We start from the raw sequence: 16,233 nt of genomic DNA, 5'->3' as shown, positions 1-16,233 counted from the left end.
GTCTCAATTCAGGGTTCTTTGCGATGGGGGTCTGCCGCTTGACACCCGACGCAACTCTTAATTAAAGCACCTACCTTCTCCAGCCAGACTTTTATGCAGAGACGCGCTTTGGTCTTGGCCGTCCCCCGTTGACCTCTATGCGCCAGCTATACAGCTCTATCACTTTCGGGATTAATTTCTCTGGCATCACCATCTTGGATCCTATCAAGACAAACCCATCCGTGGTGCAGGTGAGCTCACTCTTTACCTGCCAGAGCTATTCTAGTGCTTGAGTAGCCTTGCAAGTACACTTGTCCAGTTTTGCGAGTACCCTTTTCCACTCACCACTCCTTCCCGCTGTCTGCATGATCTGGAAGCACTCATCTTTCAACAACACTGCCTTTATGTCATCCAGATACATGGAGTTGGGGGTCACAGCCGCAATGAGCTACTGTATGACCTCTTCTGTCTCATCCTCCTCATGGTTGTACTCGGCCTGACCTGAAATATGAGGGTTTTGAGACGAATAATAAGCTGCGTTGGTATTTCCAGGATGTTATATTAGCTCAAGATTGTACTCCTGGAGGGCGAGCATCTATTTCTCAATGCAGGCATCTGGTTTGGAGGAAGAACCAGCCATTATTGGTATCAAAGGCTTATGGTCTGTGGCGACAGTCACAGGCATATACAAATTAAAATGTTTGCAGCCCCATAGTACTGCTGTAGCCTCCCGCTTGATCTGAGAATACCTCTGCTCAGTCGCCGACAACGCCCTGCTAGCAGACACCAATAGTCCCGTTTCCTCGTTGGCCTCAGGCTGCATCAGCACTGCTCTAGGCCAAATGAGCCTCCGTCCACGATTATCTCTGGCTTGTTCCCAGGGTCGAAGAACGTCATGGCGTCATTTGCTGTGAGGGTTCGCTTTGTACTTTCAAATGACCCCTATTCCAGGGTCGTCAACTGACATGGGCAGTCTTTTTTGTTAGGTTTCGGAGAGGCTCTGACAAAGTGGCCAGATTCCTAATAAACCTTCCACTATACGTGGCCATTCCCAGGAAGCTGCGCACCTCAGACGCATTGCTGGGGGGCTCACTTCCTGAATGTTTCACACTTTTGCTGGGTCTGTTGATAATCCTGCCTCCTGGAACACAAACCCAAAGAATTTGATCTTCAGAAACTTGGATTTGTCCTTTTGTAGGGTCAAACCTAGCTGTTGTGCTCACTTGAGGACTTTCTCCAGCCTGTCTAGATGTTCAGACTCAGACTTGGCAAACACTCAAATGTCATTACTAATATTGATAGCACCACTGATGGCAGTCAAAGCTCCTCTAATGGTGTTTTGAAATAGTTCTGAGGCCAATAAAATCCCAACCATTTGTATCTGTATAGACCCCTGTGGGCAGTAAATGTTGTTATATATCAGGATGCGGGATCAAGTACCAACTGATGGTAGCCACCCCTTAGATCGAGTTGTGAAAAATAGACTGTGCCTTGCAGGTCTGCAATGTCGTTCAATGTTGGGGTGATATGCCTTTCTCCTTTGATGCCTCGATTCGGGAGGCGCATGTCCATGCATATGCGGACAGAGTCCAGTTGTTTGGACTTCCTTTCAATCACAATGGGGGAGGCCCAGGGGGTGGGCCCTTCCACTTCTTCAATAATGTCCTCTTTCACCAAGTTGTCCATCTCCTGCTCTACCTTCTCTCGCAGGTGAAACGGGACCCGTCTGTGCTCTAGCGCATCTGGCTGCGTGGTGGTGTCAATGTGGAGGCATATGGGGTCTCCTTTTAGCTTGCCGATTCCATTGAATACTGCACAGAACTTGTTCATCAAAGACTATATCCTCCTGGTACACCCCGAATATAAAGTTCAATATCCAGAGGGCTTCCGCTGCTGCATAGCTTACTTTGGTGCCAAAGAACCTGGCTTTAACTGTCAATTCTTCATGCCGGAGTGGGGCAATGAACACGCCTTCAAGAGGTAGGGGAGACTCCCCCCAACCCCAAATATGAACATATGGACGTGCACGTCTTTCCGGTGTGGTGCTCCTTGCCGTTGTTGGTAGTGGCCATATGCCATCACACTCACAGATGCACCTGTGTCAATGAGCACCGGAATGGTTGAGTCCCCAATTCGGACCACGCACTTTGGCTGACGTGTTTTGGACTGCGTCAGTTTGCTCATGCTAGAGATGAAGAAAACATCCTCCTCATCTTCACCCTCTTTTGGAGGATCCTCTCCACAGGCCAGTTGTTCAATTTGGGCCACATTCCGTGTCAGTTTATGGAATGGCTATCTATGCGTGGCCTGTCCTCGAGAGTGGGTCGTTGGTGCCCGACAGACTGGTGCAAAGTGGTTTGGAATGCCACACCTGCCACGAATATGGCCTTTTGCGGGGCAATCTGTCATGCAGGGAAGGTCGTAGTCGCACTGGGGGCACAGGCCACACTGTTACCATAGTTTTCCTTCTTGATCCATACCAGTTCCTTGTAGGACTTCTGGGGTTGTCAGCTGCTGACAGCACATGCATCTTCTAGTTTTATGGACTTCAAGGCTGAGACCATCTTGACCACTCTAATATCCGCCAGTTCGTGTGAACATGATGCGGGGCAGAGTTATTCCTGGTTCACGCAGAATCTGCGGTCTTATTTTCGTAGAGGAGCAGTCTTGAATTAGCTGCTGACGTACCTCGTCATCTTCATTTGGCAAAGCACACGTGAGGGCCAGATTATGCAGTCTGCCATAGAATGCATCCAGTGATTCCCCCTCCTTTTCTATGGCTGACCTCATCACAAACCTTTCATAATCCAAGTTCATCATAGGCGTGAAGTGGACCACACTCTAGGCTGCTGCATTCATGTTGTCGACGGGCCGTAGGGTTTTGAAAATGTTATGCACAGCAGGGCTGCCTGTGTATAGCAGGATAGACTTCAGTGCATGATTGCTTGTCTCCGCAGTGGTGTCAAGGAACATCTATAGACGCTCAATCTATACGTGCCAACATGGACCTAGTGTCGATGGGGCCCCTGATACATTAAACACACATCAAATTCTTGTAATGGAGCGGGGGAGCCTTGCAGTTGCATTCCCCTGCCGCCCACTGGTGCAACCGCAGCATCATCTGCCATGTTTCTGCCACAATGAGGCCAGATAGCCTCCCCCGTACTGCCAGAGGCAATGCACGTGTTCTCCACTGCCACGCCAGGCCTAATGTTGACCACAAGGTGAGTGCTATGGAAGAATCAAATGCCACTTGTAGTGGCTGGGGGAGAAGGGCCTATTCACCGGAGTGTACTTTGGCTTCAAAGAAGAGCACAAATGCCTCTATGTTCTTCCATGGCGATTCTCTATACACTTTGGCCGTAGTCTCGCGAGATCCCTCGCGGAAGGGTGCACAGCCGCGCAAAGCAGCAAAAGAGACAGATTACGGCCGCCAGCTACACGGAGCAGATGTGCTCCTGGCACTCCTACTAATTGAGGACTTTAAGACTGCCATTTAACCACCAGAGCAGCCCTGAGGCTTCAGGCACCCTGCTCCAAAGAAGTTCATGGACATTCATTAGACATTTTTCAGTGTTACCTACCATCTTATATGCTAAGGCAAATAAAGCTGTTACTCCAATCAACCAGTGACCTGATTCTATGTCAAGACTCGGAGGCTCAGATTATGCTCAAACTTCGCTTTACCTCCTCGCCCAGCATCAATGAAACAACAAAACAATATTTTAAAAAACTACAAATCCCAACATATTTGTAGTCCATTTTTGATAGGATGTTATAAACACGTGACTTCATTCCCCCAATCACGATCACTTCTCCTCTATAACATGCTGTAATATCATAGTCCTTCCTCTTTCTTTGCTGCTCGATCAGCTAAGATAAGTACTTGGTTTATTTAAAGTGTTTGTATGTGTGATACTAATGTTATGATCATTATTATGTTTATGTATGCGCGCACGCGCAGCTTTAGGGCTTAGGACACGCGACGCGCAGGGTTTAGTTGGCGGAGCATATCCGCGGTGAAGGGACGTGACAGGGTTTCTGTCCGGCGTCTTCCTCGCCTCGTTAGGAGGCACTGTGGCAACGGAAGTTCGCAACGGGCGACGGGTCTCGTTGGGTTCCAGCGCCGTTGCGAACTGTATATTGGCAGTGTGACAGCCTCAGGACAAACCTATGACATCGGATTGCCTGAACGGAGTGTTTTTTTTACACTGCGGCATCCCTCTGCTGCGCGTTAAGTGTAAGGAGCGAGCAGCTCTGCTAAAAAGGCCGCAGACGCCATCTGGTGGCACAAAGTGGTACTGCAGGTGAGGAAGAGCTCTGGTACCAGAGCTGGGTCCAACCCCAGGTAAAAGTGATATAGACCCCTCATTATTCTGCCAGCTGGGGGAGGAGGCACTAAGAGCTGTATAACACCTCTTTGATGGGCTCAGTCCCAGGCAAAACTGCTAATTATACTGAGTCTCACCAAGCTACATTATAACATATTATCTGACGGGGCAGCCCAAGCAAACTGAACATATACCTTCTAAGGCACTACTAATATGAGCGATTATTCTGAAGAATCGGAAGGACCTCATATCAGCGGCCTGCGCATGAGTGAGGCAGTCCAGAGAATGGAGAGTGCCGAGAGGCCCCGTGGAGAGTGGGGCATTATGCATAGCCTGGCTGCCTTGTCGCAATGCAATGAGCACAGGCAGAAAGGGGGAAGAAAACATAAAACCCGCAGGGACCGTAGCGCCCAGACCCCCCCCCCCGGTTCACCCCGTAGATCCAGCTTGGGGAAAAAGAAGGCGAGATCTCGCGAAAGGCGAGTCACTAGCTCAAGCGAGTCGGACGACAACTATTGCAAGAGCAGTTCTAGATCTGAGGGATTCACTTCTTCAGAATACCAGACCTCCCCAGAAGAGGACGAACGTCAACCTAAGAGTAAGAAAGGCAGGAGGGAAGAGGAGGATCCTCTCAGAGATGAGTTTGATCCCGATGACCTCGTTCACCCTAGGTCCAATTAGTGTGACCCTCTGTAAAAGATTGCGGAGTACATCAGAAGACGCTTGAGGGCGTCTCTGAGCAAACAGGCAAGATCTAAACTCAAAGCAGAGTGTCCGCGCCCAAGGGTCCCAGACGGGGTGGCGGAGACCCCTGAAATTGATTTAGAATCCTTACGTTTCTGGGCAGGTATGGTAGGGACATAAAGAGGGGCATCAACAGGTCCTGGAGGTCCTGCCAGGACAAGTTGCTGGACATGCAGGGGCCAATTACGAGGATCTGGCAGGTTGCGGAGGAAGCTAAGGTCAAGAAAGAGCCCATGGACCCGGACATTGTAGCTGGCTGGGCTCGGAGGACCCTCTGTCTGCTAGGTAACGCGAATAGGGCGTTAGCCACAGAGCGGAGAAGGTCCATCCTAATGAAGCTGGATTCCAGGTTAGGGGTGATGGCCACATCTGAGCAGGATATGGCAGCAAAGGGCAAGGTGTTTGGGGACCTGTTCATCAAGGACATGGCGAAATTCGCCAGTACATACGTCTCAATGGATATGGCCCAATCTTCTCTCAAGAAAATATTCGGCTGGAAGGTTTTCGACAGGGGTGGAGGAGGAAAGGGCCGCTCGTCCAGTCGTGGCCAGTATAGAGGCCCCTATAGAGACAGAGCTTCTTGGAAACAGGAAGATCGGAGATCCAACCCCTTCTTCCCTTCCAGGGGAAGAGGCAGGGGTAGAGGATGGAGGAACAATGGCAAGCAACAGCACCAGAATAATTCAGGTGAGAGATGTACAATACACAAAAAGGTTGGATGTGAGTATTCCTCCAGTAGGAGGGAGAGTGCAGTTGCATGTAGGAAAATGGGAGGAGTTGTCCTCAGATGCATGGACAAGGCAGACTTTGCGAGGTTTTCAGTTGGATTTTTGGCAAGAGCCATATCAAGAAGTCTTGCCAAGGCAGATAAAGTTCAGCAGAGAAGACGAGGAACTTCTAGACAAGGAGATAGAATTACTTAAGGTAAAGAACGCAATAGGTCCAGCCTCAAAAGGTCCGGGAGGTTTCGTAATCTGTTTTTAGTGAAAAGGAAAAGCAAGGTAAGGCCAGTGATAAATCTCAGGAGTCTGAATTACTTCCTAGTGTACAGGCACTTCAAGATGGAAATGATTCATCTTTTAAGAGACGATCTCCAGCAGGGAGATTGGTTGGCAAGGATAGACCTCAGAGATGCATACTTAACGTTTCCAATCCAAACAGAACAGATGAAACATTTGCAGTTTCGATGGAAAGGACTGAAGTGGGAGTTCAAATGCCTTCCATTTGGGTTGGCTTCAGCACCATGGTGTTTCACCAAGCTATTGAGACCCGTAGTAGCATACCTGAGAGAGCAAGGGATCAGGCTGATCATTTACCTGGATGATATCTGTCTAATGTGACAGGACAGGGGAGTTCTAGTACAACAGGTTCAGGTAGCTACGAGTTTGCTACAGCAGCTGGGGTTTCTGATCAACTGGGAGAAGTTGGAATTAGAGCCAGTGCAGGAGATGGAATTTCTGGGGTTCAGCTTAGAGACGACTCAGGGCGTTCTCAAGCTCCCGTTAGACAAAGTGAACTCAGTGAAGAAACAGATCAAGAGTATGATGACGAAACAAGAGGTTTCCTTGAGGGAAATAGCGAGACTAGTAGGGCATCTGTCATCATCAATCCAGGCTATATTCCCAGGGCCTCTGCATTACAGAGCGTTGCAGAGGCTGAAGATAGATCATCTCAGGAGAGGGCTATCTTACGAACAGAAAGTGAGGGTATCGCAGGAAGCGAGATTGGAACTGGAATGGTGGTACTACCACATGAAAGCATGGAATGGCAGGGCAATCTTTGGCTCATCCCCGGACCTGGTGATAGAGTCCGACGCCAGCCGATGGGGAGCCAGATGTGGAGATCAAGCGACAGGAGGGATATGGTCGAGCGAAGAGCTGGGTCTAGAACTTCTGGCGGGTTCCTTCGCAGTCCAGTGTTGGACCCGGGAAGGAGTGAAAGCTGCCATTCTGTTGAAGATGGACAACGTTTCAGCGGTCAGATATATAAATCGACTGGGCGGAACGAGATCGAAGAGGCTGACGGAGATGGCCAAAGAGTTCTGGCAGATATGTCTCCAGAAAGGAGTAACCGTGAGAGCGGAACATCTGCCTGGGGATCTCAATCTGGTAGCAAATTGGAACTCGAGATACCTGATGGACTCCAGCGATTGGCAGTTGGACGACTCAGTATTTCAGGAGATAATGCGTCACAGGGGTCCGTGCCAGACAAATCTGTTCGCCTCCAGGCTGAACAGGAAGATCTCCAGGTTTTACAGTTGGAGACCGGATCCGGAAGCGACAGATGCATTTCTCCAGGTCTGGGGACCAGAAGGAGAATATGCATTCCCTCTGTTCGCCACGATAGTGCGCACAGTGGCGCAAGTCAGGCAACAGCAAGCCACAGCGATTTTGATAACACCAGACTGGAGAGGTAAGGCTTGGTTCCCAGATCTTCTGGAGTTGTCTTATGAAGCTCCAATGCGGTTCCCAGACAGAGAGGATATATTGTTAAATCCAGCAGGAGAGATTCATCCTTTGGTCAGGTCAGGGAACTTGAGTCTCATAGCTTGGGAGATTTCAGGGAAAATTGGTCTAGGCCAGGGCTTTCAGGCACAGCTCGAGAATGTATTAGGGAATCATGGGCACCAGCTACAGGGAAGGCCTATAGAGTCGCATGGAATAGATGCAGTGATTGGTGTCTGGAGAGAAAGGTTGATCCCGTACGTACAGATGTAGTGCACATAGTGAATTTCTTGGCAGCGCAGGCAAAGGCTTACAGGACCATTAATAATTATAGATCAGCGATTTCGACAGGTCATGTGTACATTGAGAATAAGCCGGTAGGCGAACACCCCCTGGTTTGTAGGCTTCTGAAGGGCATTAGATGCATTACACCACCTGCACCTAGATATTCTCATTTATGGATGCGAGTATAGTGTTAAAGATGTTTGAGGCTTGACCAGACAATGAGTTCTTGTCTAGGAAAGCGTTGTGGGCTAAGTTAACTACCCTACTGTGTCTGATTTCTTGTAAGTGAGTATCCGATGTGAAAGCTTTAGAAGTGAATAGGAAATCCTTTTCACCTTCAGGGGTAGTATTCTACATAGAGAAGAGAACAAAGACAAACATTAAATAAGTTGAGTACATGGCTTTTCCAGGCAAACCTAAATTATGTCCAGTTAGATGCTTGAAAGTGTATGAAGAAAAAGCAAATAAGGTGAGACCTGTGGGAGAGTGTCAATTGCTGATAGCCATTAGGAAACCTTTTAGAACAGTAGCATCAGCCACCTTGTCTAGATGGGTGAGGTGGTGCATGGCTGAAGCAGGTGTAGACGTAAATCAGTTTGGAGCACATACCACACGAGGTGCTATGGCGTCATCTGCTTTTTTGGCAGGAGCCCGTCTGGAAGATATTCTAAAGGCGGCAGACTGGTCTAATGAAGAGACGTTCAAGAATTTTTATTTTAGACCAGTGGAGCAAGTAGCGTCGTTGGTGGTAGGTAAGCTTTAAACTAGCATAATCCGAGCCTCCGAGTCTTGACATAGAATACAGATTTTCCATACATTTGTTACAGAAAGTCATGATTCTATTAAAGACTCGGAGGCGAAAGATTATTCCACCCAATTTCAATCGCTGCTATATAAATAGATAATGTGATATTTGAAATAATGCAAGCTTGTATTGGTATGATAATGTTATTGTTATGCGATTGCCCACCCGTTCATAATGAGATTGGTAATAGTTTATATTTGTTTCAGGGATATAGCAGAAAACGACGCCTTGAGAAGAATATCAGGGAAAATTAAGTCGTCTAGGTTGGGACGCAAGTTAGAATTAGTTCAGCGAAAGAAAGAGGAAGGACTATGGAATTACAGCATGTTTATATTGTTTTGTTGTTTCATTGATGCTGCTCGAGTAAGTAAAGAGAAGTTTGAGCATAATCTTTCGCCTGCGAGTCTTCCATAGAATCATGACTTTCTGTACCGAATGTATGGAAAATCTGTATTATTATACTGCACCGAGACAATTTTATGTGCCAGTCAGCACGGTTGATCTTCCCTCACCTATGCGCAGGGGAAGTACACACATAGCGCCACCAAACGTTTCCCCTCGGAGCCCAATAGCAAAATAATTAAAGGACCTGGTCTAGAGCACAGTAAATAATTTCTAAAGGGGTAATGGGTTAAGGAGGGGTTCTACCTCCTACGAGGGGTGGAGGAATACAAGTTAGAAAACGTTCTGTGAGTGGAGCCTTAAAGGTATGTACTGTGACGCGGAAGAAGGTAGTGAAAGTACCACTAGAGCAATCTAGGCATTTTAACGTCAGAAGCCCATCCGCGTCTCAATAAAACGTTGATACGTTGGGAGCTGAAAAATAAAGTATGTCGCAAGGCAAAAAACAGAAGGCATCGACGACATATCTAGGCTGTGAAGCAAGAATAAGAAATACAACCGAAACTAAACTTAGTTTCACTTCCCACGCGCCTCATACAGGCTGGCGGGGAGACAATATCGCAAAAAAATATAACGGTCACCGGTTGTTTTAATTTCACAGAATCCACAACGTGAAGAAAGGAATACGCTCAAAAGGCGTAACTGGTCCTTCCTTAGAACTGTTCACCAGCTGTATATATGTGCCATGACAACTCTCTATTATCTGTATACCTGTACCGCTCTGGCCCGGCAGACATCTCTATGCCACTCCGCAATAAATGCCTCCATGTTCTTCCATGGCGACTCTCTATACACTAGATGTACTCTCTATGATTTACCCAAACTCCTCCTCTTTTAATCATTCCTTTTTCGGAAGTTCTGCCTGTAACTGGCAAGTCAATGTGTGTGACGTTAGAACCCGGAAGAAGGGATGATGCAGCCGCACCCTAGTAACCTGTGACCCCACTGTAATCTGCAGACATGGCGCATCAGACCGGTATTCATGGTGAGAACTAAGCGGGAGCACACAACTAGGGGCAGAAGAGAGACTGGAGCAAACGGAGCGTGAAAGGAAAGATAGTTATGCAAAATGTAACATGACGGTAGGGGCGAGCGACACGAGAGTACAGCTTTAGGGAAGCAATGGGGAAACAGCCAATATATGGTGGATCGAGAAAAGACGGGATAATCAGGATGTAGAGGGAGTAAACGGAGGTGTCAAGTGGGTGACAGTGAGTTATAAAAGGTACGGGGGCCCGGGTCGATGTCAAGGCAGAGGAATGAAGTAGGTACTGGCTGTGAACGAGGATGTGTGCAAAGCGGACGTTGGAAGAGGCTGGTAGACTGAGGATGGTAAAGGCAGAGGGAGAAAATGTTAGGGTGTGGCCAAATTTAGGAATGTGTAATGGCTATACAGTTTTGCGTGACAAGCCTGATAAATATTGTCAAAGTGGTGATACACGAGTCACGCGTATGTGCCATGGCCTTCCAACGTTTTTTTCATGCACAATTAGTTCTTCTGTGGCTTATTATCTCTTCTGGTAGCCTCCCTGGGCATTTGCTGTCCTCAAAGGTACTAGACTAGAGAAAAAGGAAACCGAAGAAGTAGCGCTACACGAATAATGCAAACGATCAGAAAAATGGCTTTTGTGGTAAGGGGTTCAGAAAGGTGGAGAGACAAGTAAAGTAGGGTGGTGAAGAGAAAGAAAAAACTGGGAAGAGTAATATGGCAGGGCTGGGGAGGAATATTGTAGCAGAGAAAATATGGGAGGGGAAATGTATGTTGTGATGACATTAGATGTGCATAATCGATTTAGTGTGGTGGGAACGAAATTCTGAATTTAGATGGAGCAGAAGGGTTACTAGGGTGGGCAACTTTACATAATGGTTTATCGTTTCACAGAACACTTTAGCTGTGGTGGTGTATTGGAAATAGTTTGTGGCACGCACAGTTACAAGTAGCAGCAATCGCGCCTCCCTTTTCCTTCATCCCATCCATTTTAATGGTAGCTTTAATACTTTAATTGTGAAAGGACTTTCATATTAAAAATACACAAAAATACTATCAGACTGTTATGCATAAAGTGACTTACTGGTTAGATTTCACTTCAAGGTCTAGTTTGGGATTTGCAAGGCCCTATGCAACAAAAGACATGCACTGATCAGGCCCTGGCCTGACTGACCTCCTTTCTCACTGACCACCCTCCAGGGTCTATTGCGGTCTTTCCTCTCCTCTTATCTCTCTCTCCACTTGTGGTGTTCCCCAGGGGTTTAACCTCTCTCCCTGGCGCTTTTCAACCAATACCTGGCACCTCTTCGCCGCTGCATCACTTCCTTCTGCTCCAACTTTCAGTGTTATGCAGATGACACCCAGCTTTCCTTCAGGCACCCCTCAGTTGCCTCTTCTTCTCTCATGCCAGATTGTCTGACTGCAATTCAGGAATGGTGTGCTGCCAAGGATCTCTGCTTTAATGCCTGTAAGACTGAGATCCTGCTCATTGGAACACCAGCTCCCTCCTTTCCTCTCTCTCTGGCAGCCGACTCTGGCCCCTCTTCCTGCCCCTACCTGTGAGGCTAAGAAACTTGGGGTCATCTTCGCCTCCACCCTCTCCTTTTCTCCTCACATCTCTGAAGTCTCTAAGAAGTCAAACTATCAGCTGCACCTCCTCAGTGGTATTCTTCTTTTGCTCACTTCCCCCAGAAGATCAGTCTCCAAAGCTCTGTTCCTCTCTAGGTTGGACTACTTCAACAGCCTCTTTCTAAATCTTCCTGCCTCTACTCTTCGACCTTTACAACTTATCCAGAACAGGACTGCAAGACTTGTCCTTGGCCTCAAGCCCAGGGATCGTATCTCTCCAGCGCTGTAACACCTTCATTGGCTCCCAGTGGCAGCAAGGATCAAGTTCACGACCCTTTGCATCGTCCACAAGGCTTTCTGGGGGCTGGGACTGCACTACCTTCAACTCCCTTGTCCTAATCATCTCCGCTCATCCACTTACAACTCTCTAAGGGTCAGATGCTTTTCCAAGCAGAGAGTTGGGGGCAGATCTCTATCTCCGGCTGTGGCCTACCTCTGGAACAGCCTCATTGCCTCTCTCAAACTTGAGCAGAACCACCTCTGGTTCCGGATGAAACTCAAGACCTTCCTCTTTGTTTCCGCTTTCTCGCTTCCTCTCCCCTGCTGATGTCTCAACCGCTCCACGCATTGGTCACCTGGCTACCCTCTTGAACTTGGGCCCATGCTCCTGCATGTCCAGTTGCACTCAGCACTGCCTCTCGGCTCCCCTAGCACTTGTGGTCTGTATCTGCAACCCTAGAGTCCCCTCTCTCTGCACTTTGAGCCACCTGCTGGCTGCACTTTTGAGTTACCTGCACTGAGCCACACACTGGCTGCACTTTTTGAGTTACCTGCACTTCCCCGCACCCTCGGCACTTCTACCCTTCCACGCTCTTGCGCGGATCATTGTTTTGTCTTCCCTATGCCCCCCCCCCCTGGTCTTGTCGCACCTAGAAACACTTGTGTACAGGTGCGTTATAAATTCCATGTCATATCGTATATCAGACCCACTAATCCGGATCTGTATTGACATCATGAGAAGAGGCGTTGTTGAAAATAGCATTATAAGGTGTGTCAACCTTTGATACTCCAGAGTAGTGGTATTCAAGCATTTTTAGGCTGATCCCAGCATCATTGATAGTGATATTAATAGGCGTTTTCATGTATAAGCCAACAGATAAATAACTTTATGGTATACAATATGTGATTACTTGCTATTGTTCATGTGTAACCACTCTAGGTTTAATAATCCATGAAATGTTTTAATATCCAAAGCTACAAACGAAATCACTTGGTCCAGGCAATGTGGGATTAAATGATTTGCCATGGATCACACACATTGGTTAAATGGTGAAACCAGGAATCTGGCCCAGTCTGCGATTTAAAGCACTTGGGAGGCGCACGTATGTTCAGTTATTGTTATAATTATTTCTTTGGGTTCAAGAGATAACATAATTCGTTTTAAAGCAATGTTTTGTGCCCACGTGGGAGAAAGCCCATGAAATTGGTAGAGTCTCTCAAAATACGGGTAGGTTGGTCAACCGAGGCGGCCCAGACACCCACCATAGATCCTGTTGTGAAAATTCAAACTGACATGTTATGGGGGCTCGGATGTTATGCTCTCAGTGGAGAGGGGTGTGGCATATATGGTTAATTTAAAAGATGGGATGGATTCTTGATGTGGAGGTTGGACCAGTATAAGTAAGTACTGGGATGAGGAAGAGGTACGTGGAGGTAATGAGCAGGAGCGAAAAGCAGCTCCTTGATATTGGGCACTACCTCCATGCCTTGCTTCCTCGTCACAGTACTTCTACTCCCACCCCACCCCATAATCCGCCCCTCCCACAAGGAGTACGATATCCCCAGTCACCCATTATGCAGTAGTTGAATATTTTCCTGCCTTAGGCGCTGACTCTGGAAGTTGGTGGGACTGCTTTCTGCACCGTTATCCTCCCTGCAGGGCTTGAAGGGGTGTCGAAAGTAATTCCACTGGTGGGATACCTCTTAGCGGAGCTTTGGGCGATTCCCGCAAGGAGAAAGGATTTGTGGGCTGATCCTGGCCGCGGTGCCTCTGGTTGAATGGAACTGAACCAAAACTGTCAAGCATTGACGCAACTCTGGGCAGAGTAGACCCACCCCGCAGAAAGGAGTACCTCCTCTGCAAAATTGGAGCATGGATCTGCAATAAAGGTACTGTGGCTAGAGGTCGAGTGATAAGCCAAGGCGACGCAGTGAGACTAGTTTGGACTGTGCAGTACATTCCGGTCACTATGGCAACGCCAGTGGTGCAAGTGTCCATCTTTGCTTTGGGGCAGCTGCGTTACGCAGGTGCCCTATAGCTTGATACTTAAAGGCTGGTTCCCGGGCTTGATATTTGTCTTTTCGGCCACCTGTCACAAAAGTATCCTGGAAAAACAGGGAGGTAAATATTGAGACAAAGAAGAGTAGGACTAGGAGTAATCAAAATTACCGATAAGTAATTCTGGCATTATCAAGTAAGCAGGGGGTATTTATGTGGAAAGAGGAGCTGGTATACCTTTTGCCACAAACCCAACTTATGCATGAGATATAAAATCTAACTTTCTGTCCATTTATATACGCGTCATTATACTTTGGATGTATTCTAAATGTGTCCTAGTGCTCATTTGTACACATGGCCAAACACAAAAAGTTAATGTAACATATTCATGTTTGTATTGCACCTGCAGTCAAAAGTATCTTCTGGTTGTTGTTCTTACCAAGCTAACCAAGCTTTTTTAGGGTACAACTAGGAGCTAAATGGCTCCCAGAAATGTCCAACTCTGGAAAAACATGGTTCTGTGTCTTTTATATATTGTCTGGCCAGCAGAGAGAGAGATAAAAAGGGCAGAATCTTTAAGTGGCACAGCAGAGTTCTTTGCTGGTTAGGCAGTGTTGAGGAGCAAGTATAAGTGGCAATTAGCAGTGCAGGGGGGATATTCTGAGCATGTTTGGGACTTGTAGTGGACTGTTGTTTGAGTACTAGGGTAAGTTATGGATCCTGGTATATACTAGGGGCAGCCACCCTGATGTTTTGAAAGATGTGGTAGTGGTTGAATGGGGAGCATGTAGGGAAGTTAAGAATTTCCTTCATGGATAGGAAGGTCTTGTGTGGGTGAACAGCAAATAGTTTGTTGCAATAATCATGTTTGTTGAGGACTAAAGTGCTGGTGAGATTCTTTGCTGGGTGGATTGTAAAGTGAGGTCCCTCTTTTTTCGTTTTGATCTAGACTGTAGTTATCAAAGGTGGCATGTGATACTTACAATATCAGAGTCCAAAGGTCTTTAGGTATTGGAGTTGGAGGGATTGAGATGGGAGGGGATATGGTTCTGAGGTCTGAGGCTGAAAAGAAGTAAACCACTTAACTTTTGCCTGTGTTTGCAGGTGGCTCCTGTTAATGTATTATGGTCAGCCCTACTGCCAAGTGGCGTATTGGCTACTTGTACTACCTAGAAATAGGCAAATACTCCCAAAAAATAAAAATAGGGAGTAAAAATGCTCCCAACAAAAAATAGGAAAAAGGACATGTAGGATCTTGTGCCTCTGCTTTCACTCACACAGCTGTATGGATATGTCTTGACCAGTAGTGCCACAGGATGAAACTACTGTTACAACTGCCTGATTAGAAGAAGTAAACATGTATCTTTTAATGTGTATGAATAACTAGGTGCAAAGAAATAATTATTACAAAAACATTTTAGTTTTGCAGTTAAAACATTTTTACTCGCTTATAAAATAATCCCATAGGGAATTGAATTTACAAATTTAAAAAAGTTACCCCCAACTTAAAATAGGGAGCAAAATACTCCCACTTGCAAATCTTACCTGGTGCACTGATTATGGTGATTCAGTTGGTCTCTCCGCTTCAGAGATAATAATAGAGGCAAAAAGAGATCATCATTGAGATCGCGATCCCTGTTTGTGGTGGTATGGTCGGTTTACTCAAAAACGGTTAACTTGGGTGACTTGTCAACACCTTTGCAGGACGCTTTACAAGGAACTACTTTGTTTAACTTTGTAGGGTGAATGACCCAAAACCAGACCAATAAAAACAATCCCAAATAGGCCAAATAATCGATGCACTGTTTGCAAGGTAAACAAAGTTTTGTTACATGCAAATACAAAAGTATCAGACGGGCCCGTAGCACTGAGTTAACATGGAGCTCGCCCCACCCAAAGAAGTTACGCCTTTTTATAGTGGAAAACCCCACATTAACAGAACTATGCATAAAAAAAATGAGTACAACTTGGTCCCACGCTGCTGATTGGCAAACACCTATACAAATTTTAATTATTCGCTATAGTCCATTACCCTTTTGGTCACACATTCTCTAAACACGTGACTTATTAAATCTTCACTATGAAAACTAAGGAGTTGATTTAACTACCAGGTACATTGTCACCATAATATATTTCTTTATGTAGTAAATCATTCTTGACCATCGCGTGATGTGCACCCCTCCATCAGATCCTGATCAAAGTATGAATAATGAGGTCAACTCTGCTTTGATAATATAATGGCCCTCCTCCTCCTTATAGCAAACACTGTGCATGCACAAACCGCTCTCTAACATTGTAGATAAATGTATTGACATCATCTCTGCCCCACAGGTCCCGAATCACAGCACAGCCCTAGCATGTCCCCCTCCCACCCCCCCATCTCTCTGGGAACCCAGGTACCCATGAAT

At 46.8% G+C, this 16,233-nt stretch overlaps 2 protein-coding genes across 8 annotated transcripts in view; one reads left to right on the top strand and one right to left on the bottom strand.

Moving 5' to 3' along the window:
* PPM1M (protein phosphatase, Mg2+/Mn2+ dependent 1M) overlaps positions 1 to 9,806 on the bottom strand; it is a 591,924-nt gene extending 582,118 nt beyond the window's left edge. Inside the window, exon 1 of one of the 2 annotated variants that reach the window (XM_069643991.1) lies at positions 9,702 to 9,806. In XM_069643991.1, the coding sequence (XP_069500092.1) occupies positions 9,702 to 9,727 (26 nt within the window). In that variant the 5' untranslated portion in view covers positions 9,728 to 9,806. The remainder of the gene's footprint in view (positions 1 to 9,701) is intronic. The other variant, XM_069643993.1, reaches the window with a different exon arrangement.
* Positions 9,807 to 9,841: 35 nt separating this feature from the next.
* Positions 9,842 to 16,233, top strand: part of TWF2 (twinfilin actin binding protein 2) — a 471,759-nt gene continuing 465,367 nt past the window's right edge. For 2 of the 6 annotated variants that reach the window (XM_069643995.1, XM_069643996.1), the window contains exon 1: positions 9,847 to 9,975. In XM_069643995.1, coding sequence (XP_069500096.1) covers positions 9,951 to 9,975 — 25 coding nt within the window. In that variant the 5' untranslated portion in view covers positions 9,847 to 9,950. Of the gene's footprint in view, positions 9,976 to 16,233 lie in introns of all 6 variants that reach the window. The other 4 variants (XM_069643999.1, XM_069643997.1, XM_069643998.1 and 1 more) reach the window with 3 other exon arrangements.

The sequence above is a fragment of the Ambystoma mexicanum genome, chromosome 2p, assembly GCF_040938575.1.
Source record: "Ambystoma mexicanum isolate Mex_15411 chromosome 2p, UKY_AmexF1_1, whole genome shotgun sequence".
NCBI lineage: Eukaryota > Metazoa > Chordata > Amphibia > Caudata > Ambystomatidae > Ambystoma > Ambystoma mexicanum.
The sequence above is the reverse complement of the archived record's forward strand: the minus strand, read 5'-3'. Positions and strand labels throughout refer to the sequence as shown.